Genomic DNA, 26,241 nt, shown 5'->3' on the forward strand with positions numbered 1-26,241 from the left:
AGGAAAGATGCCTGCGAGAGTTAGGATGAGGAAAAGAGAACTTTCTCAACAGTGGGAAGAGCAAATGCCAGGCATGGGAAAGGACATCATGTTTAGAGGCTCCTTAAGGGTCATGTGTAACCTGAATATAGTTTGTGGGGGCGCTGGTGTCAGACAGTGGAAGGTGAGAGGACAACAAATTAGAAAAAGAGTTGGGACCTAAATATAAGATGTGGAACTAGACCTATGTTTTTGCAAGTGATAGAATCATATCTATCTTTTACAAAGATACTCTGGTGACACAGTGGCTGAAATGAGAGGGAAGGACGGAGGGCTGATATCAGCCTGGATGTGGGGAGTGCAGAATGCGATAGGGACACAAGTTAGAGCACTCACTACCACAAGATTAAACGAGGGTTTCAGCAAGGACTGTCCAGTGGAAATGGAAACTGCGATATACCTGATGTGCAGATGGAGAATTGACAGGGTCTGTTGTCACCTACTGTGGGGGATGACATGAGTCAATGATGATTCTGAGATTTCTAGCTTAAGTGGCTTGGAGGAGAATTAAGTAACTTTTACCAATACTGGGAACTCACGAAAAAGAATAAGATGCTTTCAGTGTGCTAGGACAGCTGAGGAAAGATAACCAGTTTAGCTTGGGATTTTGAGTTTGAAATCCACATGTAGGAGCCAGCAGTCTATTAGAAATTAAAGTTGAGATCTGGGAGAAGGTTAGTGTTAAGTGAGTGTATATGAGAGTCAAGCCAGAGAGGAGGGCAGTAATGCTGTGGGGTTGCATGAAATTCACCAAAGGAGAGCATGCAAAGTGAAGAGGGAGGCAAATGAAGACAGAGCCCCAAGGAACACTTACATTTAAAAATATGGGCAGAGGAAGAGGAATCATCAAAGGAGACTAAAAAGTAGTCAAGGCAGGGAGCATTTCAAGAAGGAGAGAAAGATCCACTTTGCCATATGCTGTAGAAATAGTCCAACAGGTTGAGAAATGACAGTACTCGTGATTTCAAAGGTAATGAAAAAAATCCCCAGAATTCTATGCGTGAATTAATTATGTGATTAAACATACAAATGTACTGTTCTCCAAGAAAACCGAGCTGTTTCCATATTCAGCATTGAATACCAAGATATTATTTTCTTGTTTGTAGAGATATTCATGATCTAAAGAGAGAAAACAACCAGATCAAAATTTCAAGTTGTTACTAAACATCTTCATAAGCTGAAAATTATAGAATACAATTTAAGTTCACAAATACCAAATAGGCATTTCTAAGGTGAGAAAACATGAATGATATTATACTAACATTCATTCATTTTCTCATCATTATTGTCAAGGTTTCAATTCACATTTAATTTTTTATTGTACATGTCAAAGAAATACTTGGGTTTCTTTCAGTCTTTCTCTCTTTGCACTTCAAGTAGAAAACAAAAAACAAAAATCAAAAACTCTCCATAGACTTTTTAAAAACAAAGATTACCTCTTCTGAGTGCCATAAAAGCACCCTACATCTCAACCTAACTAGAATGAACGTAAGCATAAAATCTGCCCTACCCAAAAAATTCTTACCTGAAATCCATCGTAAGGAGTACAACTTCAGTCTATAAGTATTTTTTAAGTAATCAGTTAGAGTGTAAGTTTTGCGACCGTCAGCTGTAGCATCATCTGCTGGTTGAGAAAAAGAGCCAAATGTTCAGTAAGATGGAATAACCTAAGTTTTGGATAAAATAAACAAATGGATCACTACAATAAACCCTGCTCACAAAATTCAGAAATACCCTCACAAAATGCAAGACACATTTTAAAAGACTTCAGACTGAATAGATAGAGTAAAAATCATTGAACTATGAAGTGTGTGTGTGTGTTTGTTTCACTGTGCTGTATTGTGCTATACTAGTGCGCTTTACTGTGAAGGTCTAGATCAGCAATGTCCTATAGAAATACAATGTAAGTATATTTTCTAGTAGCTATATAAGAAACACGATCTTAAGGTAAAATTAATTTTAGTAGCATATTTTATTTAGCGCAATACATCCAAAATATCATTTTGCCATGTAACGAATATTTAAATGTTATGAGAACTTTTGTGTTCTTTTTTTCATTCTAACTCTCAAATCTGGTATGTAGTTTATACTTACAGCATATCTCAATCTGACTAGGTACATTTTAAGTTAATAGTTACATGTGACCACATGTTCAACGACTACTGTGGTGGATGGCCTGGAGCTAGATCATCCTTTTCGGACACTTTGGGGCCCAGTTTCAGGCCCTCCTGCTTCTCAGAGACCCTTAGGACCTGCTGATCACCCAATTCAGGGATCTTCATCAATATCATCACTTTTCTTTGAACTTAACAGAATTTGTGTGGTTCTGTATTCTACTACTGGTGACCCAAATTCAAAGTCTGAAAATCATTTTTGATACCTGTCTGTTTTTCCACCATGCCCATCTAACTGACCTTCTTGATTATTCCTGGAAACTTTTTTTTCAGGTATCCCTGCCATTAGATTCTCCCAATTCTATCCATTCTCTGCACCAGCACTAGAATAATTTTTCTAAACCACTACTTTCATTCTGGCGATCCCTTCTCCAAAACTTTTCAATGTTTCCTCATTGCCTACAGGAAGAAGATTAACACTCCTTAGCCTGACACAGCCCTCCACAATTGACACAAGAGTGTCTTACGTCACTCTCTCCTTGCAGGGACCATCTCATTCACTCTTATGACCGACACACTGAATCCAGAAGATCTTCTTGGGCTTCTCCACCTCTGCTCCTTTTTCTAAACCACTTCTCTGCAGTGTCTTCCCTGCTTTCCTGGTTGTCAGAATCACTACCCTCCAATCCCCATCTCTTTCATGAAGATTTTAGTTCTGCCCCCTCTGACTTTTGCCCCAACGCTACTAATTTGGCTCTTGTCATTTAATGACAAAATAGTTGACAGCTCTTTTGCTCTGTCTACCCATGTGGTGTCCTCAGTTAGGCCATGTAGTCTTTGAAGATAAGGCCTTGTTGCTTGTTCGTTTTAATTTTTACATTAACCTTTAGCAGCTAACACAGTTCAATTCCACAGTAGGCACATACTCAGAGAGGTTTTATTGGTTGATGTAAGATATCATCCTAGAAGCATAATCAAGCCAATGTGATTCCTCTTCTCCAATCCCAGAGTCTGTCCACCGATGAAAGAGCTTAAAGTATTTTTTCTCAAATCCTCTACTTTTTCCACATATACACAAACATACACTCACATAATCAGCCACCATTATAAAATTCCTATAGCTGCAGTTCTTACAATTTGTGGGACTAGGAAGCCAGCAGCCCTGTCTCTTGTTAATTTTCTTGCAGGAAATACCTCCCTTGTAATTTTCTTACAGAAAATGCTCTTTCAAACAATGTTCTTAAAATTTTATTTCTTCAAATCTGGTACACATACACCATGGAATACTATGCAGCCATAAAAAGGAAAAAGATTGTGTCCTTTCAGGGACGTGAATGAAGCTGGAAGTCATTATTCTCAGCAAAGTAACACAGGAACAGAAAACCAAATGCTACGTGTTCTCACTTATAAGTAGGAGGTGAACAATGAGAACACATGGACACACGGTGAGGAACAACCAACACTGGGGCCTGTTGGGGGTGGGGGTGGGGGTAGGGAGAGGGAGAGCATCAGGAAGACTAGCTAACGGACTCTGGGCTTAATACGAAGGCGATGGGTTGATCTGTGTTGCAAACCACCATGGCACATGTTTACCTATACAACAAACCTGTACATCCTGCACATGTACCCTGGAACTTAAAATAAAAGTTGAAAGAAAAAAAGAAAAAAGATAAGAAGACTTCTGAGGTGGGCCATTCCCTCGGTTAAAAATGACAAAGCTTTCCGTTTTCATCATTATAAGTAAAGATAATAAAGAAAATACAGGTCAAGTTGAAGGTTAAAAAAAAGATTTTATTTCTTCAGATCTTATCTGATAATAACTTTGTGTCTGCCTAAAACAACCTTGTTTCAAGAAATAAAAATGCTACATTTCACTTTATTACTTTATTGATTTTATTTAAACCTTCTTAGTTTATAAGTTAAAGAGAGCTTTAAAAAAGCAAACTATTTTTTTTTTGGTCAATTTATTCCTGCATTTCATCCCTAAAAGTTAGTAGAAGATTCGTGTTTGCTAGTAGAAATATAGCAAGCAGGTAAAATCAGTCCTTGAATTTGCCAACCTTCAAACAAGAAGTAAAGCCTTATGCTACAGAAAATATTTGAAACTCATATTGGGAATAGGAACTGGATTTGTTCACAAAATGCTCTCAATTGCTTGTATTCATCCGACTATTCTTTCATGCATCAAATAGTTAAAAAGTGAGTACTATTTGAAAAATACTATTAAGGAGTTATACTCTGTTATCAAGAGGTATTAGTTTAAAATGTACATAAACACACCCCAAATTAGTGTAATTTGAAATACAGATGATTATTGACATCCACAATCCTGATAGTCTGCTGATGTAGATATCTAGACAGATCTGCACACACACATATATGTATATATAAAAAAATAGATATATCAACATGGAACATCTATCATTAATTCTTGATTTTGTAAGAAAGGAATTAACTTAATACCTATAAAAGATCACATATAGTATTATCTCATTTAAATGCATCTCACTTAAAGGTATTTACCCAGGTTTTTCAGGTAACACAGTTACATTGGGAATGTTGAAATAATTGAGGCAAAATTCCTTTGACAGCACCTGCTGCCCAGGGTGCTTCATCTTGAATTCATGATGTGCTCCTCTCTGTGCACTTAACTTGCCTGCCCTCCTCAGACCTTGCTGGGTTCGATCTCTCAGAAGTCCAGTTCATTCTCTTACAACTCCATAGCTTTTTTTTTTTTTTGACAGGATCTCGCTCATGTTGTACAAGGTGGAGTGCAGTGGCACAATCACGGCTCACTACAGCCTCGACCTGCCAGTCCCAAGTGAGTCTCCCACCTCAGCCTCCTGAATAGCTGGGACTACAGGCACACACCAGGCTAATTTTTGTATTATTAGTAGAGACAGGTTGTTGCCATGTTGCCCAGGCTGGTCTCCATTTGCTGGGCTCAAGCAGTCCTCCCACCTTGGCCTCCCAAAATGCTGGGATTACAGGCGTGAGCCGCTGCACCTGGCCTAGTCCACAGTTTGAAAACCCATCATCTCTATCACATTCAGGTTCCCTTCTGCTCATGATGGCTTCCTGTGAGTTGGATCCATAGGCATATTTTCCAGATATCAACTCTGATGGCACACTTACTAGAGCTTAGGACATTCCTGCAAGCCCTAGGCTTACCCTGGTCTGTGTCAGGCTCACTCAGCTGCTTTAGAATAACCCTGCAACCCAGTTTCCACATATTAGCTGCCAGTCCAAGAGCAGTGCGGCTAAATTGGAGCAAGCAGAGCAACACAAATGTTCCTTGTTTTTCGCCTTGCTGTTTGATAAGCAGGGCACATTGGAAGACGGTTTTGAAACATCAAGATACGCGAGTTCTGTGAGACAAGAGTGCCAACTCCAGGTTTTGACCTTTAGCAAGTTCATAGTTTGCTGCCAAGTTACAACCTATTTTGTCAAACTCTTATAAGACATGCTCATGATTCGTCTTCCTTGTCTACTTGCTCACTGACAGGGCACTGCTGCGGCAGCAGATGAAGGTCTTTGGCTGCTTGCATGGTTTTCTTCTTAGTTCGGCCTGGGACATGTTCATTTGACTTAGTTCAAAGCATTGTGCAGCCAAGTAAAGCACTTAATCATATGTTACCCATCAGTTTATACAGAAACTTGAGTTTCAAATCTTTAATTTAAAAATAAAAATATAGATTTATAATTTTATACTTTTCTTCTTTAGCTAAAGCACCTATTAACTTGAACCATATGAAAATACCATTTTTGTTAGTTAAAAAAGGTAGAATAGCGGCATTTAAAATGGCTCAATCTAATAATAAATTCTTATCAAAGTGTTAAGGTATCTTAATGAATCCTTGCTGTAGTGTCAAAATTATTTCTGAAAAACAATAATTCCAGAATGATAAAATCCAAATAAGAGAGTGGTACAGTTCCATGGGATATCCTTGCTTTGATCAATTGCTTCTGTATGATTACAAGATATTTTGAATATTGTCATCCATTCATACTAAACTTTTTTGTCTATATTAAATTAACATATAATGTTTCCACTCCACAAAAATAAACTGTTTTGGTAAATAAATGGCTAATGAAATACATCTAAAAAGAAATGTGCTTGTTACGGCGCATAACTGTGTAAAGTTGTTAAAAACAGGCAAAAGAGATATCTGGTTATAAAGTTCCTGTGTTCCATATGGTAATCAGCTAACATTCCATACTGATGCTTGTATCCATGATGGGTATAAAGAAATAAAACGAGTGGTTACTTCAAAATTTGCTCTAGCAAATTAACAGCCTTGACACAGGGGTCGTAGAAGAAAAATCAAGGAGGTAAAAGAAGAAACTGACTGAATGTCCCCTCATCCTGTGGCTATATTCTCCAGCAGCACATGCAGGCTGCCACCCATCTCCATAGATTCAACAAACACCAGTCAAGGGGTTCAGCAGCTGGTTGCTTTGAATCAGAGAGCCTGGATTTGAAACCAGGTCCATTTCTTGCCTTGGGGCCTTGGGAAAATTATTGAATCTTTGCTATGATTTGAAAGATGGTGTCCCTTCCAAAACTCACGTTGAAACTTAATCTCCATTGTGGTAGTGTTAAGAGGTGGAGCCTCTTTGGGAAGTGATTAGTGCTTCATAAAAGGGCTGAAGGGAGGCCAGGTGCTGCAGTTCACGCCCGTAATCCTAGCACTTGGGAGGCCGAGGTGGGCAGATAACCTGAGGTTAGAAGTTCGAGACCAGACTGACCAACATGGAGAAACCCTGTCTCTACTAACAATACAAAATTGGCAGGGTGTGGTGGCACATATCTGTAATCCCAGCTACTCAGGAGGCTGAGGCAGGAAGATTGCTTGAACCCGGGAGGCGGAGTATTGGTGAGCCGAGATAGCGCCGTTGCACTCCAGCCTGGGCAATAAGAGCGAAACTCCGTCTCAAAAAAAAAAAAAAAAAAAAAAAAAAAAAAAGTTGGGGGCGGGGGCTCTGGAGGGAACTCGCTGCTGCCTTTGTGGCCCTCTACCTTCCACCATGTAGGGGTGCTGCCTCGAGAGACAATGCCATCGATGGGGTGGGACCTCACCAGACACTGACCTGCCTGCACTTTAATCTCTGACTTCTCAGCCTCCAGAACTGTGAGAAATACATTTCTGTTCTTTAAAGGTTACCCATTCTTAGGTACTTTGTTATAACAAGACAAATGGACCTAGAAAGAAACTGGTACCAGAGAAATGGAGTGTTGCTGTTACAGATACCTAAAAATGTGGAAGTGGCTTGGAACTGGGTAATGGGTGAGGCTGGAATAGTTTTGAAGAGCAGGCCAGAAAAAGCCTAGATTACATCTACAGAGTGTTAAACACAATTCTGGCGAGGGCTCAGAAGAGGAGAGCTGTGGATAGAGCCTCGGTCTTCTTAGAAATTATCTAAGTGATTGCGATCAGAATGCTGGTAGAAATACGGCAGTAAAGGACCCTTTTGATGAGATGTCAGACAGAAATAAAGATCTCATTAGAACTGGAGAAATGGTCATTCATGCCAGAAAGTGGTACTTGGCTGCATTGTGTCTGTGCCCTTCTGGAAGGCAGAATTAGAGGATAAACAAGGATGTCTGGCAGAAGAAAAAAACACGTTCAGGGTGCTGAATGGTTTCTCCTGACATCCTATAGGAAAACGTGAGAAGAGAGAAACAAATTAAAGACAAAATTCATAATCATAAGGGAAGATTTGGAAAAGTCTCAGCCTGGCCTGATCCTGCTCAGGTTGGAAAGACAAAAACCGCAAGTTCAGAGAGAATACCAAGGGTGTGGCCAAGCAATGTTTAAGTTTAATAAGGAGATTAGTATGGAGAATAGGAAGCCAGATGCTATTCATCAGGAAAATGGAACAATGACCCTGAAGGCAGTTTGGAGATTATTGCTACTGCCCCTCCCATCACAGGCCCAGAGTGCCACGGCCTAGGGCAGGGGTGTCCAATATTTTGGTTTCCCTGGGCCACAAGGGATTGTGGCCACACATAAAATTGTCTTGGGCCACACATAAAATACACGAACACTAATGATACCTGAATAACTTAAAAAAAGAAAATCACAAAAATAACTCAGAATGTTTTAAGAAAGTTTACAAATTTGTGTTGGGCTGCATTCAAAGCTGTCCGGCCACATGCCACCCGTAGGCCACAGGTTGGACAAGCTTGGCCTAGGGGAAAGAACTATGTCAAGAAAAGGAGCCTTGGGCACCCATGGACCCCATCATTGACTCCCCTGCACCTCCTTGTCTCTGCTCTCAGCTTTCTGGTGCAGCACTCTTCAGCTGCCACATATGTGACTCAAGCAGGCTCAGCTGCCGCTCTAGCATGTACAGGCTATAAACCTTGGCAGCACCCATGTGGTGCTAATTTTGCAGGAGCATAGAGTACACAAGCATGGGGGCATGGCGACCTCCTCCTAAATTTCAAAAGATTCCTCTGAAAGGCTAGTGGCCCACGCAGAGAACTGCCACAGGAGCTACTGCAGAGTCCTAACTAGGGCAATGCTTAATGGAGCTGCTGGGCAAGGCCACCCTTGAGGCCCCAGAACTGTAGTCACCAGCATGCAATGTCAGCCTGGGGGAGCCACAGGCACAAGACTTCAATCCATGAGAGCTACACCATGGGCCGTGCCCAGCAAAGCCATATTGGGGCCGTGGGTGGTCCTCTGAGGCCTTGGGAACCCAGTCCCCACCCTAGTATGTCTGAAACATGGGACATGGAGTCAAAGATTATTTTTAAACCTCAAGATGTAATGTTGTTTACCCTGTTGGGCTTTAGATTTATTTGGAACTTGTTAACCGTTTCTTGTTATTTCTCCCATTTGGAATGGAAATATCTATCCTATGCCTACCCCACTGTTGTATTTTGGAAGCACACAACTTGTTTGATTTCACAGATTCACAGCTGGAGAGCAATTTGCCTCAGGGTGAAGCTTACCTTGGGTTTCACCTAATTTAGGTGAAAACTAATTTAGATGAGACTCCGGCCTCTAGCCTTCTGAGTTGATGCTACAAAAAGTTAAGAGTTGGGAGGCTATTAGGATGGAACGAATGCATTTTGCATATGAAAAGGACATGAAGTTTGGGATTCAAGGGCGAATGCTATGGTCGAGTGTACCCCAAAATTCAAGTCTTGAAGCTAAATCTCTGTTGTGATATTAACAGTTGGGACTATTTGAAGTGATTAAGTCGTGAGGGCTCCCCACTCATGAATGGTTAGGTGCCTTATAAAAGGGGTGGAGGGAACTAGCCTAAGCCTTTTTGCCTTTCTACTCTTCTGCTGTGTGAGAATGCAGCAAGAAGGCCCTCACCAGACACCAAATGCCAATGCCTTGATATTAAACCTCCCATCTCCAGAACTGTGAGAAAATAAATTTCTGCTGCTTAAAAATTACCTAGTCTGTGGTATTTTGTTACACCAGCACAAACTAAGACATCTTTTAAAGTTTCATTTTAAAAATCTATAACACGAGACTAATAGCCCATGGAGATTTTCAATGATTAAACGAGATAACGTATGTTATATGCTTAGCTCAGGACTTAGAACTTAGGAAGCACCTGTAGGTATTTACACTATGCATTACTGTTTTGTTCCAAGCATATGCTAGGCAACCAGAATACAAAAAAGAATATAAAAGAGTCTTTCCTCTGGAGCACCTAAGAGTGAGATTAAGAATTTAACCACAGTAAAATAAGAGCCAGTTAGGTTTCACTATGTTCATAATGAAAACTGATCCTAATAAAAAAGCATGAGATAATTACATTGAGAAAAATATTTAGGATAAGTGCAATCTAATTATTTCCTAAGGGCCAACGCATATCACTTTCTCCCTTCTATTAATACATGCCTAACACCATCCATAGCATCCATATTGGAAGTCAGCAGTTTTGAGTATGAAGGGAAAACATTGGAGCTAATGGAATTAGAGGATGTCTGAAGACTGATATTTCTCTCATTACATAAGAGACATTAGAATACAATCACAATAGCAGATTTACCTTCTCAACAAAAGACACTGTGGTACAGCTGGGTGCAGCGGCTCATGCCTGTAATCCTAGCACTTTGGGAGGCTGAGATGGGTGGATTGCCTGAGCTTAGGAGTTCGAGACCAGCCTGGGCAACATGGTGAAACCCCGTCTCCACTAAAATACAAAAATAAAAGTCATCCAGGCGTGGTGGCGGGCACCTGTAATCCCAGCTACGCAGGAGACTGAAGCACGAGAGGTTGCAGTGAGCCGAGACTATGCCACTGCACTCCAGCCTGGGCAACAAAGTGAAACTCTGTCTCAAAAAAAAAAAAAAAAAAAAAAGAACACCATGGTACATCCAGGGGCATATGATAAATGCATTGCCATCTAGCTGGAGGCTGTAGAATGTTGGGACTGTCAGGTGACCAAACTTTGGTTAGGGACATAATCACGTTCCAGTGTGTTCACCTGAAATAGTACAATGCACATTTCCCCAAATAGCAACACTTTGAAAAAAATAAAACATTTTAATGGGTTTTAGCACCCCTCCTCCTCCATCTCCTCCTCCTTTACCTCCTCCTCCTCCACCTCCTCCTCCTCCTCTTTTGCCTTTCCACTTCATCCACACTGGCCACCCAGTGGCCAGACACACCAGGCTCATGCCTGCCTCAGGGACTTTGCACTTGCTATATGCTCTTCCTGTGATGTTCTGCCCCCAGATATGGCCAGGGCTTGCTTCCTCACCTCCTTCAGGTGTTTATTCAAATGCTGCACTCCTTCCCTGGACTGGCACTGCAGCCTTCTCCCCCAGGGTATTCTCTACTACTCTTTCCAGCATTAGTCATTTTTTCCTTAGCAATGATACCATCTAACTTATTATACATTTTACTTTTTTATATTGTTCACTCTCTGCATCCCTTAATTGGAGGTAAGCTCCATGAGGGCACTGATTTTATTTTGTTTCATTCTGTTTACTATTATATTACTGCAGCCTAGAACAGTGCCTGGTGCACAGTAAGCACTCAATAGTTGTTGAATGAAAACATAAAAGTCAGACAATCTGAAAATAAGAACCAACAGCTCCAAACACAATATGTGAACTCCAAGTGGCTGTAGTGTAGGAAGAGGAGTAATCTTAGCCAGACAGGACTAGACACATTGAGCACAGGAGCCTCTGAAACAGCCTTTGCAAAAATTATGACAGTGAGAGAAATCTAAACTAATTGACTCCATCTTGCTTCTAACCTCACAAGCTAACTACCTTTGCTCATTACCGGGTGTAGGCCACGCAAACTATGGAAGAAATTTAGTTTATAGTTTAACTTTGAAGCAAGGATGATAATAGTCCCTCCCCCAACTGGCCCACTCTGAGGACTGAGATTGCCTTTCTAAGACTAAGAAAAAGCCACAACTGAGGATTACAGGAAGGGCCTGAATTCTGCCAAGATGTAGGCTAGTAGTTAAATGATAACCAGCCATCATTCCAGAGGTCAGAAGATTTGTAACTTTCCCAACTACTCTTATAGATAACATCACTATTGTCAAGTTGTCAAGACCTAAGATTGGTCTTTGAGATATTTTTCAGACTTTTGCATTCAGGTGGACCTGCTGACTCCACCTGGACCTGTGACTCATACCAAGGAACTAAATCCAGCAGTCTTGTGACCCTCACCCAGAAAATGACTTAGTGCACAAAGACCATTTTGGACACTCCTATGATTTCATCCCCAAACAATCAACAGCACCCATTCCCTAGCCTCCTGCCTACAAAATCATCCTTAAAAACCCTAGCCTCCAAGCTTTGAGGGAGGCAACTTGAGAACTGTCTCCTGTCCTTTCACTTGGCTGGTCCTGTGACTATGAAATTCTCTATTGCAATATCACTGTCACAGTGAATTGGTTTTATCTGTGCAGCAGGCAGGAAGAATCTGTCAGGCTATTACAACTCAGGTTCTAGACCACTACTAGCTACTGTTAGGTCAGCACACTTCTGTAAGCCTAAGCCAGTCACCTACTGGCTTTCACCTCCAAATATACATATCCTTCCTTGCTCAGTAATTCTGGGGAAGGGTTTTAAAGCTGTATTTCCAAGAAGCCTCATCTGCAGGATTCTTGCTAGATTCTGTTAATAGGGGAAAAGAGAGAAAAAATTAGATGGCAATTAGAGGAGGGGCTCCTCCTTTCCTCTTTCTTGCTGACAGCATGCACCCAGCAGTAGCACCTGCTCTAGCCTTTAACTTCCTTTGTAATATCCAGAATCTGCTTCATCATGCCTCTCAGAGGTACCAGTAGCAGCTGGGGGGGTTATAAACTTTAGAGCTTTGATCTGAGATCTTCTGTGATCCTCTTCTTCCTCTTTGTTCCCAAGCCCTAGAGGTGACTCCTTCCTGCAGTTACTCTTTCTCAGTTACCTCAGAGTTCCTCTTTTGCTCTTTTATCTGTGTAACGAATTTTCATATTAAATCTCTCTGCTGAAATATCTAGTGGGATTTCTTTTTTTTTTTTTTTTTTGAGACAGAGTCTCACTCTGTCACCCAGGCTGGAGTGCAGTGGTGCAATCTTGGCTCACTGCAACTGCTGCCTTCCTGATTCAAGTGATTTTCCCGTTTCAGTCTCCCAAGTAGCTGCAACTTCAGGCGTGTGCCACCACATTTGGCTAATTTTTGTATTTTTAGTAGGGATGGGGTTTCACCATGTTGGGCAGGCTGGTCTTGAACTCTTGGCCTCAGATGATCTGCCTGCCTCAGCCTCCCAAAGTGCTGGGATTACAGGCCTGAGCCACCATGCCTGACCTCTAGTGTGATTTCCCTAACTGACATAAGAACTTATTCATCTTACCTATTGTGATGAAATTAAATAGAACTTAAAGCTGTTGGAACTTTAGGTTATTTTGAGCCTTGAGAGGTATGTGGCCTGAGTCACATATCATGTAGCTGTAACTTCTGCTTTTTCCCAAAAATGACCAGAAAAGACCTTGTGGTGCCAGAGGTAGGAACCCCTCAGATCATCACCCCTGCTCATGGAAAGTTAAAGGAATTTTAGTTGGAATATACCAATCTGTCACCAATAAAATCACTATAATATACATACTGACCTTGTATGGAAAATGTTGCAACCCTGCTAACTGCCTATATGAGTGAAACTTTCAATTCCTCACTTTGTAATGCTAACCCCATTTGTCTGGAGTATGTTTTCTGAGAGGTCATCCTCAAGCTTTGCACTTGAATAAACTCTACACTTAATCATTTTTCTGAATCTCGTTATTTAAGTTAGACATTATAAAGAAAGTATTTTTAAGTGGTAAGAATACAACATCTAGACCTGGAGTTGGCAAACATTTTCTTAAATGGCTGGTTGGTCAATAGTGTAGGCTTTGTGGGCCTTACAGTCTTTAGTCTCTGTTGTAGTTACTCAAGTCTGCCATTGTAACTCGCAAGCAGCCACAGCCAGTCTGTGAGTGAGTGGGCACAGCTGTGTTCCCATCAAACTTTACTTTTACAACATCAGGTGGCCAGTCCTGACTATAGTTTGACAACCTCATCTAGACATTCCTCAAAATTGTGAGTGACATTAAAACAAAAACAAAAACTTCTCACAGGACTGGATTAGAAAGACAGATGTTGAGATTGAAACTCCAGTTACCCTGAAACAATATCAGGGCCGGGCGCGGTGGCTCAAGCCTGTAATCCCAGCACTTTGGGAGGCCGAGACAGGCGGATCACTAGGTCAGGAGATCGAGACCATCCTGGCTAACACCGTGAAACCCCGTCTCTACTAAAAAATACAAAAAACTAGCCGGGCGAGGTGGCGGGCGCCTGTAGTCCCAGCTACTCAGGAGGCTGAGACAGGAGAATGGCCCGAACCCGGGAGGCAGAGCTTGCAGTGAGCTGAGATCCGGCCACTGCACTCCAGCCTGGGCGACAGAGCGAGACTCCGTCTCAAAAAAAAACAAAACAAAACAAAACACAATATCAGTATACAAGTCCAATATATGTAGCAGAAAAGTGAAAGTGGGCAGAATATTTATGCCTCAGTATTCAAGCATCAGATATCTATTTTCATCTTAACCCAAATATGAACATGTTGGTAAAGAAATGCAAAGCTAAGACTGAACTAAGCCCGATTACATTGCCTGGTTCCCTCTGCTATCACAGCAGGGTCAGGAAGCTCCACACACACAGGCAGCCAGCACTAAGCAAGGTGGCAGGACTGCTTTATCCCTTTGTGAAATGAAATTGTTTTTTTTTTTTCTGATTATAGTCACTCCCTCTTTTCTTGATAGAACTTTTCTGGGAATAAACAAGACTGATACAATAATGGCCCAAACTATTATGTACAGGGCTTTTATGCCCCATGAAGTTGACTGGCATTAGGCTGTGTAATCCGAGGTGATGATAAACACTTAAAAGGTGCAAAGTTCTTAAGTGTATGACTAAATGACCCACAGGCCCATGAAACATGCAACTATTTTAGCAAAGGGCTAGTTTCTCTTGACATATACATAAAAGCAGTTGTAGTGGGACTTCAGTGGAGGGTATTAGAGTGCAAACTAAGAAAGATCAGATCATGTTTGAAAGAAAATTGAGTAAAGGAAATCTGTATTTATGGAAACTGAAAGCTCTAACACTGACTCATTGAAGTCTCCCGAAGATTTATAAGTGTAATCAACAAGGCTATTCTTTGTGACAAGCATTTGTCATCCCCGATATAAGAAAAAACAATCACTGGAAAACAAAACTGCGACAGGAATTGCCCCATTCCCAGTATTTGCCAGGCAAAACATTCAGGAGCTGTTAAAACAAACAAACAAAAAATGTTACAAATATATAAAGAATAATAATTACACATTCTTACGGTGTTCTTCCAGTTTGCTGGGTTGTTCTAGGCAATGCAGACTTTCAACTCATTTATTCTTCTTATGCTCATTCCCATTTTACAAATAAGGAGACTGAGGCACAGACAGGCACAGCCAGTAACTAGACTAAAATCCTGTGATTTGTATGCACCAAAGCCACATTTGGACCAGGCAATATGGCGCCAAAGCCTGTGGTTACAATCACTCTTCCAAACCTCTCTAAATCTTTGGGACAGTGATTGCATGTGGTAAATGCTTTCTTGGCATTTTTTGTGAATTGGTGGAGATGAATTAGGCTTTATGGAATGTTTAAATTCAGTGTTTGCAACTATTTAAGCAGTTGCAATAAAGTAATAAAATAAAAAAAATAAGCAGGTTGGTAGTATCATGAGGACTTGGGTCAGCTGAAACTTAATTTGTTCTGCTTCAAAGTCAAAAGAGTGCAAATTCTCTCAGAAAACTCTAGAATGTTTGCTCTGGACAGTAAGAAGGATGGCAACACTATGGCTTCCTAGAAAGGAAGTTATACCATCTCTATTCTCTTTTCCATGGGAACACCTAATAACTTTTATCATCTTTTTCTGAACTCATAAAAAAGTAGTCATGTAAGCTTTAAAACAGGGTTCTTTTCTTCCCTTTTTTTCATGTTTCCTAGATTTTAAATATTATACAACGTTGAACAACTCAGGTCCTGCAGTATACATTTTGAAAAAATTATAAAATTCGCCAACAAAAAAATTCAATGATTCCTCCTTTACAGCAAAAGCTACCATAAGAAGCTTATTTTCTACCAAGCTCATCAGTTCTCTGGTATCTGTCCCTCCTGCCATTGTTTAACTCTTTCCTTAGAACTCTGAAGGAGAGGTGAGCTTCCTTCTCGATCCTTCCACACCCCAATCTGTGACTCAGATGCTTGTCTTCTTGTTCCCAAGGGATTTTTTTAATCTTACCTTTTCCCTCTAAAACACCCTTCCTTCCTTCCTTCCTTCCTTCCTTCCTTCCTTCCTTCCTTCCTTCCTTCCTTCCTTCCTCCCTCCCTCCCTTCCTTCCTTCCTTCCTTCCTTTTTCCCTCCCTCTCTCCCTCCCTAGCTTCCTTCCTTCCTAGAGTTCTTCTTTCCTAGCTTCCTTCTTTCCTTCCCTCCCTCCCTCCCTCCCTCCCTCCCTCCTTCCCTCCCTCCCTCCCTTCCTTCCTTCCTTCCTTCCTTCCTTCCTTCTTTCCTCCTTTCCTTCCTTCCTTCATTTCTCTCTCTCTTTCTTACTTGAGACAGGGTCTCACTCTGTCACCCAGGCTAGAGTGCAGTGGCACTATCATGGCTCACTAAAGCCTTGAACGAACTCCTGGGCCTCCCAAAGACCTAGGATTACATGTGTGAGCCACTGTGCCCAGCTGCATCTTCAGTTTCTTTCCACTGCTCACTTCTGCTCTATGGTTAAGCATGCAGGGTGTGTACCGATCTTAAAGAAATACTTACCTGATCTTGCTGCATCCTCAAGCCATCTGGACAAACTTCTCAACCAAACAATCTACATTCATGGCCTTCATTTTCCTACTATTCCTCTGCATTCTCTCTCCTCATCTTATTTTCTGTACCACATATTTTGCCAATTAATCAAGTAATTTTATATCTATTTAGGTACTTAACAGTTTTTTCTTAACTAAACTATTAATAAGCCATGAGCCATGAACGTATTGTATCTTTTTTCAAACAGTTGCTAGCACTTACAAATTGTAGGTATATACAATTTAGTACTGAGTGGTTTATAAATATAAGAATTTTAATCAGAATTACAGCAACATTAATAAATATTCATTAAAAATTTTTTTCTTGCCTGAGCTCCAAGATAACTTCTTTAATTCACCAAACATTTACTTAGCACTTACTGTGTTATTCAGTGTTCTGGGCATTAGAGACATCACAGTGAATAAAGCATGAAAAACTCCTGCCCTTATGAAGCTTATATTTTAACTGGGGGAGACATATGAACAGACAATGAGTAAGCAATGCCATATGTTAGGTGGTAACAAGTGCCATGGAGCCTTCACAATGGAAAGCCAATGACCGGGGTTAAGCAGAGAAGGACATGATTTGACTTATGTTTAAATACGATCACCAGCCTAGACACGGTGGCTTACACCTATAATCCCAGCACTTTGGGAGGCTAAGACAGGTGGATCACCTGAGGTCAGGAGGATGAGACCAGCCTGGCCAACATGGCAAAACCCCATCTCTACTAAAAATACAAAAAAAAAAAAAAAAATTAGCCGGTGTGGTGGTGCATGCCTATAGTACCAGCTATTCGGGAGGCTGAGGCGGGAGAATCACTTGAACCCGGGAGGTGGTGGTTGCAATGAGCCAAGACTGCATCAATGCAGTCCAGCCTGGGTGACAGAGCAAGACTCTGTCTCAAAATAAATAAATAAATAAATAATAAATTAAATAAATAATAAATTAAAACAATTTGATCACTATTATTAATAGTTTTCTATTGCTATGTAACAAATCACTACAAACTTAGTGACTTAATACAGCACACATGTATCAGTTCAGGGTTCTATAAGTCAGCAGTCCAGCCCATTTTGCTGAGTTCTCTGTCCAAAGTATTGTGAGGTTAAAATCAAAGTTTTGGCTGGAATGAGTTGTCAGCTGGAGGCTCTGGGGAAAAATTACCTGCTTCCAGGCTCACACAGGTTGTTGGCAAAATTCAGTTCATTGAGGTTGTGAGAGTGAAGTTCTCATTTACTTGTTGACTACAAGCCAGGCTGTTCTCACCTCCTAGAGATGACCCACATTCCTGGCCATATGGCCCCTCCATCTTCCAAGTCAGCAATGGCATGTCAAATCCTTCTCATGCCTGGGATTCCTGACTGCCTGTTCTGTGACGAGTCAGAGAAACTCTGCTTTTAAACGGTTCATGTGATTCAGTCAGGCCCAAGCAGGTAATCTCCCCTTCTTAAAGCTGACTGTGCATTATAACGAAACTTAACTACAGGAAGAAAATCCATCATATCCACAATCTCAGAGATTAGTACACAGGAGGGGAGGTGGGGGTTCCTGGGGGTCATCTTAGAATTCTGCCTACCACAATCACCTTATCTGTTGTGTTGAGAATACACCACAGGGGGAAGTAAGAAAAAGAAAGAGAGATGTTGGCAATCATTTAGGGGAAGGACAATTGTGTCTTTAACCAGGGTAGTAGGAGATGAGGTGGTGAGATATGGTCAAACTCTGAGAGAATATGAAGATACAGATGATAAAACTGCTGACACATTGGATGTGACTTGTGAATGAAAGAGAGGGGTTGGGGAGAACTTGCGTGGATATTGGCCTCAGTAGCTACAAAATGGAATTGCCACTTGCTGAGATAAAATGTACTACGGGAAGACAAAGAGTTTTGGAAGATGTCAGTACGAGATGCCAATATCACCTCCGAATGGAGATGTCCAGTAAGCAGTTGTATACTGCACCTAGAGCTCAGTAAAAGGTCTGGTTTGCAGATAAAATTGGAAAGTTGCCAAGGGAGCCCCAGAGTAGTCCAAGGTGAGAAGTTGAAGATATCAGGAAGAGTACCTAAGAAGGCTGGGAAGGACTGCACAGTGAGGTAGAAGGACAACCAGGAGAGAGTGAGAGCCCCGAGGGGAGGTGGAGAAGAAGGATGACTAATTGACAGGCACATGAGACGCAGACTGAGAAGCAACTCCAGATCGGCAACACAGAGATTAGGGACCTTGACAAGAACTGAGCTGTTTTAGTGGTGTGGTGGGGATAACCCTTATTCCACGGGGCTTAAGAGGAAAAAAAAAAAAAAAAGAAGAGGGGTAACAGATGGTGATAATAGAAACTCTTTAAGAAGTTTTGTGGTAAAGAGAGCAGAGAAAGGAAGTGGTAGCTTGGCAGGGATGAGGGTGGAAAAAGATACTTGCCTTCTTATTTTTTTTGTAAGAATATGAGACACTATTGCCTGTTCATGATCGAATAGGGATGGAAAAAATGATGATGCCACATGCAAAGGGATAGCTAGAGTCTAATCTTTCAGTAAGCAAAAGGGATGGGACCCAGGGCACAAACAGAGGGCTTGGTCTTGGATAGGAGCCTGAGCATTCATTCCCCTAACTTAGGAGGGGAGCCCATGCAGGTGAATGCATTGATGAGCCGGTGAGAATTGAAGTTCTCTTCTAATGGTTTCAGTTTTCTTATCAAACCAGGAAGCCAGGTCTTTAGCTATGAATTTGCATAGGGTGGAGATGTTGGAAATTTGAGAGGAGAGGAGATACCTGGAATAGTTCACCAGAAGAGCAAGTGAGTGAGCAGACAGGGAAAATAGGTCCGGATTGCCAGGAAGAAATAAAGGTCCACTGGCTGCTGGGTTCTTGGTTCTCCTTTCAGTAGCCAAACCCTTCTCATTTTAAGAAAATCATTACCATGCAGAGTAATTTTTTCCCTGGAAATTTTAAAACAAAGATTTGAGTCATCAAGTAGATTTTTTTTTGCCCTTGTTAGATTAAATTATAGCTTTTAGACCTTGTGAGGTTATTTTGTTTGCTTCTGTTATTTATTTATTTATTTATTTATTTATTTATTTTTATGGTTATTAATTATTTTAAGTCCTACTTTCCTGGGTTGACTTTCGCAGATCTAAGTTTTAGCATTTTTTAAAAACTTTGCCCATCTTATTTTATGTTGACTATTTCTGCCACTTTCTGCTATTACGAACTGGATTAAATATGACAGTTTATGTGGATTTTCTAGGGGTAAATTGTGAGTAATTCCCCTCAGATATTTCTGACCTGCTCTATTGTCTCAGATTTATATTTTAATATTGCAATTCAATTACTTCCTCCTCTTGGTCACTTTGGATGCCAAGAGAAAGAAAGGGCTGAGGTCAAAATGTCCTTGAGATCAGAAAGGCAGCAACAAAGCACACTGGTTTGCAATAAACCCAGTTAGGAAAGAAAGTGAGGAGAAGGAAAGGAGAGAATTGCCGCTCCAGATTTTTGGAGATCAGAGCTGGCTTGATATCTGTCCTCTTTTGTTGAAAAATTAAATCTTTCTAATGTAATGAAAAGAGAGTAATAACCAAATACACAATATGCCTACATAGGCCGTCCCCCCAATTTCTGTCTTTCAGAATTTTCAATTCAGCTTAGGTATTTGCCCTTCTCCTTCCATGTGCTAGCAAAGGAAGATACTCTCCAGTCCTAGAAAGGTGAGTCTTGATTAGTCTAGTTCAATCACGGCAATTCTTTCTCCTTGCCAGTGATTGGTTTAGATATGGACAAGTGACACAAATGTAGCCAGTAAGACCTGAAAGTTTGTGTCCAGTCAGAGGACTTATGGAAACGGCTTTCCTCCCTAATACAGCAGAACATGAATGAGGAAGAGCATCCTCTTTTGCCCTGTGAAAGGGCTGTATGAGCAAGTGCTGGGCTGAGCTGCAGAAGCCATGCTCCACCATGAGATGACATACTGGAGGTCAAAAGACAAAACTCCAAGGATGGCAGAGCTGAAAGGTGGAAAGACCCCGTGTTCTTGATGTGTTCAGGCCATTACATTAACAAACTCAAGAACCACTTTACTTCTGCACTTCCAATTTTAAAAGATGCTAATGACAACACAATAATAAAACGCTAACATTCAAATAATTTTTGGCCAGGTATTGGGTTCCTTGAAGCCCAAAACATCCTGATACAATCCTCTTACAGCATCAGGGGACTGTAAGTCAGTGAGGACCGACATGGAGGTGCACTGTATGCCTCAGAGCCAGTTTGGTGGCTGAAGGATTGGAAGGATTGTATTAAGACTCACTAATTATTAACGCTTTATGCTCAGTTTGTTATGTAGAAACTTCCCAGGGCAGCATTTATCATTTGGTCACTAGTGCTTCCATAGCACTTTGATCATTTACTAGAAGGGCACTTAGCTCTTTTGATTATAGTTAATGTTTATGCGTCCTTTAATGCTGTCAATAATTTGAGGACAAAGGCCATATCTATTGTCTTTCTATCCCTAACGACCCACAAAGTACCTGGCATGTAGAAAATCCTCAATAAATATTTGCCAAGTTGGAGAATTACCTTCTGTCAACAAGTCTGTGCTGGGTAAATACGAAGTAAGAGGTGTTCCTGAGCACATCCTTGAAAGGGCAAGCCTGATCCCATAGGAAAGGGGAGTTAAACCAGAGGAACCTCTGCAGACAAGCTCTTACAAAAAGGAAACAGCCAGGAGGCAAGAGAAATTCTTCACTTAAGCTATCTAGCCAGCTGTCCAAGGAGCCATCCTTACCTTCTCTCCTTCCCTCACTCTTCGCATGCCTGCCCACTGTCTTACTCCAAAATACATCCTACATTTCTTTAAAAAAAAAAAAAAAAAAAACTTAATTTCACCTGCAGTGCTATCATCCTTGTCCAAGCCACCATCATCGATCACCTGGACAAACCACACCAACCCCAAACTACTGTCCACACAAGAGTCAGAGCATATTCTTGAAATGTGAAAAGATCATGTCACACTCATGTTGAAATCCTCCAGGAGCTCAAAATCATGCTTGGAATAAGAGAGAAACTCCTTTCTGTGTCTGTCAGTCCTCTCTATCCCACTATATTTTTGTCATAGCATTTGTTACCATCTGAAATTATTTTTGCACTTGCCTATAATTTGCCTGCTCTATGGATTGTAAAGGTCCAGTGGAACAGGGACATTATCTATACTGCTTAGGGCCAGATCTTAGCTCATTTTGTGTTGCTATAAAGGAATATCTGAAGCTAGTAGTTTATTTTTTTTGAAAGGATTATTTGGATCATGATTCTGGTGGCTGGAAAGTTCAAGATTGGGCATTTGCATCTAATGATGGTCTCACGCTGCTTCTACTCATAGCAGAAGTTAAAGGGGAAGCTGGCATGTGCTGAGATCACATGATGAGAAAGAAAGCAAGAAAGAGGGAGGTGCCAGGCTATTTTTAATAATCAGCTGTTATGGAAACTAATAGAACAAGAACTCACTCACCCCTGTGAGAGGGCTCTGATCCCATTATGCAAATACCTCCCATTAGGCCTCACCTCCAACACTGGAAATCAAATTTCAACATGACATTTGGAAGGGACAAATATGCAGTCATAGCAGGACATATCCCCCATACCTTCAATAACACTTGACATGCAGTAAGCCTTCAATAGCCATATCCCCCTACTCCCATACCTTCAGTAACACTTGACATGCAGTAAGCATTCAACATATGTTTTTGAATTGAAAAATATTGTCTCTGGCCACTGTAGGACCTTGGCCCTGAAGAGGTTTTAAATCTCATACTAAAAGAGTTTTATGCCTGTAATCAAATAATGGAAGAATATAATAGAGAAATAAGAGTCATCCATGACACTTATGGAGATGAGTTTGAGCAGGGTGGGCTTTAGAACTGAGGAAAACAAGAAAAGAGGGTTCCACAGAAATGGCATTAGGGCCCCAGGGGCCACTAAGCTCAGTTTTGGGGTCCCCAGTTTTAAGAAGTCAGGGAAAGGGTGGATGATAAGACCTGCTTGATACTCATCTCTCCTACTCCCTCTACCTCAATTATATATCCTGACCCACCATGGCTCCTGAGTGCCATTAATAAAATATCTGGTGGCTTTGGCTCTGTCTTACCTTACCTCCTCTTCTAGGGCCTTAGATGTTGAATTATGTAACTTGAACTCATAGGTCTACTTGCTTCCTCACTGAACCAAATAATTAAGAAATGTGCACATTAATGCCCCCAGTTGAAGGAAGCACATAGTTTATCTTCAAAATTTAAAAGCTTCCTAGGAAGTTACAATTTTGAGAAACAATATAAAACAATACAATGTTCGGCAAATAATAAAACAGTTTACTCAGAAGTTCTAATTTCATGGTTTCAGGTTACTCTCAAATTGAGAGACACACCCTCTTTTGGAGGTCATAATGGAGCTGTGAAGACTAAAGGTAAAAATATTTACAAGATATTGATTTACAGCAATGAAAGGATCAGCATCCAACCATAAAGTAATGATTAAACATTAACTCCGAAAAACTCTCACCAAGGCATTTCTATAAATTAGCCATTCATGGGAACCAGCAGGCTCAGGGAAGGTTGGTAGCCAAAAAGTTTGGATTCCCAAGATCCAGTACTTACTTGCAAACCCCTAAACTTTCACATGTAAAAAGTCAGGATATTAATATATCTCTCTAACATGAACTTCTCTGTGAAGATCAAATGAAATAATTTAACTTACATCAGAAGCAAAGCAAGTGTAATTTAGTGTAAGTAGGTAAATCTGAATCTATTATTACCACTAATACTAAAAATCAAAACCATTCAAAAGCTTGAGATGTCAGTCATTGCCTATATACATACAGCTTTATATGAGAATGAAGACAGCAGAGGTAGGCTCTTCCTCAGGATACTGAACACATAGAGATTATGAAGGGGTGGCCTGCACCTCCACACCTGTGGGCGTTTCTTGTTAGGTGGAACCAGAGACTTGAGAAAAGAAATGAGACACAGAGACAAAGTATAGAGAAAGAAAAAGTGGGCCCAGGGGACCGGCGTTCAGCATACAGCGGGCACCGGTCTCTGAGTTCCCTCAGTATTTATTGATCATTATCTTTACCATCAAAGAAAAAGGGAAGTGGCAGGATAATAGGATCATCGTAGGGAGAAGGTCAGCAGTAAGACATATGAATAGCCGGGCGCGGTGGCTCAAGCCTGTAATCCCAGCACTTTGGGAGGCCGAGGCGGGCGGATCACAAGGTCAGGAGATCGAGACCACAGTGAAACCCCGTCTCTACTAAAAATACAAAAAATTAGCCGGGCGCGGTGGCGGGCGCCTGTAGTCCCAGCTACTCAGGAGGCTGAGGCAGGAGAATGGCGGGAACCCGGGAGGCGGAGCTTGCAGTGAGCCGAGATCGCGCCACTACACTCCAGCCTGGGCAACAGCGTGAGACTCTGTCTCAAAAAAAAAAAAAAAAAAAAAAAAAAAAAAAAAAGACATATGAATAAAGATCTCTGTGACATAAGTTTAAGTGCTGTGCCTTGATATGCATATGCAAATATCTCCATAAACCTTTTTAGTGCATGAAGAGCAGCATTGTGCTAGCACGTCCCACCTTTCGCCCTAAGGCGGTTTTCTCCTTTCTCAGTAAATAGAACATACAATCGGGTTTTACACCAAGATGTTCCATTGCCCAGGGACGGCAGGAGACAGATGCTTTTCTCTATCTCAACTGCCAAGAGGCTTATTTCCTCTTATACTAGTCCTCCTGAGCACAGACCCTTCACGGGTGTCAGGCTGGGGGATGATCAGGTCTTTCCCTTCCCACGAGGCCATATTTCAGACTATCACATGGGGAGAAACATTGGACAATACCTAGCTTCCCTAGGCAGAGGTCCCTGTGACCTTTGGCAGTGTACATGTCCCTGGGGACTTGAGATTAAGAGAATGGTGATGACTTTTCACAAGCATACTGGCTTCAGGCACTTGTTTAACAAAGCACACCCTGCACAGCCCAAAATCCATTAAACTTTGAGTCACCACAGCACATGTCTCTTGCAAGGACAAGGTTGGGGGTAGGGTCACAGATTAACAGCATCTCAAATACAGAACAAAATGGAGTCTCTTATGTCTCCTTCTTTCTATATAGACATAGTAACAGTCTGATCTTTCTTTTCCCCACAGATTAGAAGCCATGAAATGATAATATAGCTATGCAAATGAGAAGTTATAACAATTGTGCCAATATGGCCAAGTTGATTTTATACTTGATTACAAGCTAACAGAATGATATGCAGTTGAACAGTACTGAGTATCAGCTGTAAAGTCACATTGCCTGAGTATAAATCCCAACTTTGTGGAACTTTAAGCAAGTTCCTTAACTTCTTTGATAGTCATTGGAGCCAGCCTCCATCATGGTTCCCAACGATCTCCACCTCCTGGTATTTATGCACTTGTGTAGTGCCCTCCCACATTGTATCAGGGTTGGTCTGTGTGACCAATAGTACACAGCAGAAGGAATGGTATACCTGCCACTTCTGAGGCTAGATCATAAAAGGCAATTCAGCCTCCTGCTTAGTTCCTCTCTTGGATCCTTCATTCTAAGGGAAAGTAGCTACCATATTATCCTAAGTATAATTTCGTGTAAGTAAGTAAATCCGGACCTATTATTACTACTAATACTACTAAACAGAACCATTCAAAAGCTTGAGATGTCAGTCATTGCCTATATGCAGCTTTATATAGGAATGAAGGCATCAGCAGTAGGCTCTTCTTCAGAACATTTAGCACACAGAGATTAGAAGTCATGAAATTATAATATAATTCCCACATGGTGGGGAACTGGGGCCCATACACTAGGGAACTGAAGCCTCTAGCTAACAGCCACATGAGTGAACTTGGAAGGGGATCCTTCAGTTGCAGTCAGGTTTAAGCTTTCAGATAACATCTTGATTACAACCTCATGAGAGACCCTGCGGCAAAACCACCCAACTAAGCCACTCCAAAATTCCTTATACACAGAAACTATGAGATAACAAATATTTATTGTTTTAAGTTCTGAGGTGATTCATTATGCAATTATAGATAACTAAAATACCCTCTCGAAGTTCTGATAAATCTTCTGTATGAATGGAGAGGGTAATAGTACCTTTCATTCAAAGAGTGGTTCTTCGGATTAAATGAAAAATACATTGAAAGCCCTCAGCCCCAAATTTAACACTTAGTAAAAGTAAATGCATATTCGCTATTATTGTATGCTTGCATGCCTTCTCTTCCTCAAGTAGGCGCTCCTGCGTGTTATTTACAGCCATGTTCTCCATGGGCCTCAGTACTTTCTTAAGTCATAAAATTTGAAAGACGCGATCCAGCTCCACTCTTTTTATATTATCTTTCTCTGACCATCAACTGGATAAATAGTCTTCATTTTCTCTCTCTTTCTGATCCCCTTTGAAAAGATAGGCAGATATTTCTAAGAGAGAGAAACTTAAGGCATATGTTATGGCTAGAGAAAAGCCAAAATAACTGGCCTGAAAAAGACTAACCTGCTGACCTCATGAGCATTCCGAAAAGGTTGACAATAGTTAACTGAGCAAGCTGGAGTCAACTCCAGTTTTTATAGAGCATACTGTTTAGAAATTGTCCCCTGAAATGTACAAAGCTTTCATTCAGGCTCGTTTCTGTGCTTTTAAACCTGGAAGAGATCCTGGACTTTCTCAGGCAAACCTCATAGATGCTATCTT

The 26,241-nt window shown here is 41.1% G+C and overlaps 1 protein-coding gene across 4 annotated transcripts in view; it reads right to left on the reverse strand.

Moving 5' to 3' along the window:
- DPP4 (dipeptidyl peptidase 4) overlaps positions 1-26,241 on the reverse strand; it is an 85,234-nt gene that overhangs the window by 54,021 nt on the left and 4,972 nt on the right. For 3 of the 4 annotated variants that reach the window (XM_015110130.3, XM_077956053.1, XM_077956052.1), the window contains 2 exons: positions 1,565-1,660; positions 1,067-1,158 (listed from right to left, as the gene is read on the reverse strand). In XM_015110130.3, coding sequence (XP_014965616.2) covers positions 1,067-1,158; positions 1,565-1,660 — 188 coding nt within the window. 4 annotated transcript variants of the gene reach the window in all.

The sequence above is a fragment of the Macaca mulatta genome, chromosome 12 (genome assembly GCF_049350105.2).
Source record: "Macaca mulatta isolate MMU2019108-1 chromosome 12, T2T-MMU8v2.0, whole genome shotgun sequence".
In the NCBI taxonomy this organism is placed as follows: Eukaryota; Metazoa; Chordata; class Mammalia; order Primates; family Cercopithecidae; genus Macaca; species Macaca mulatta.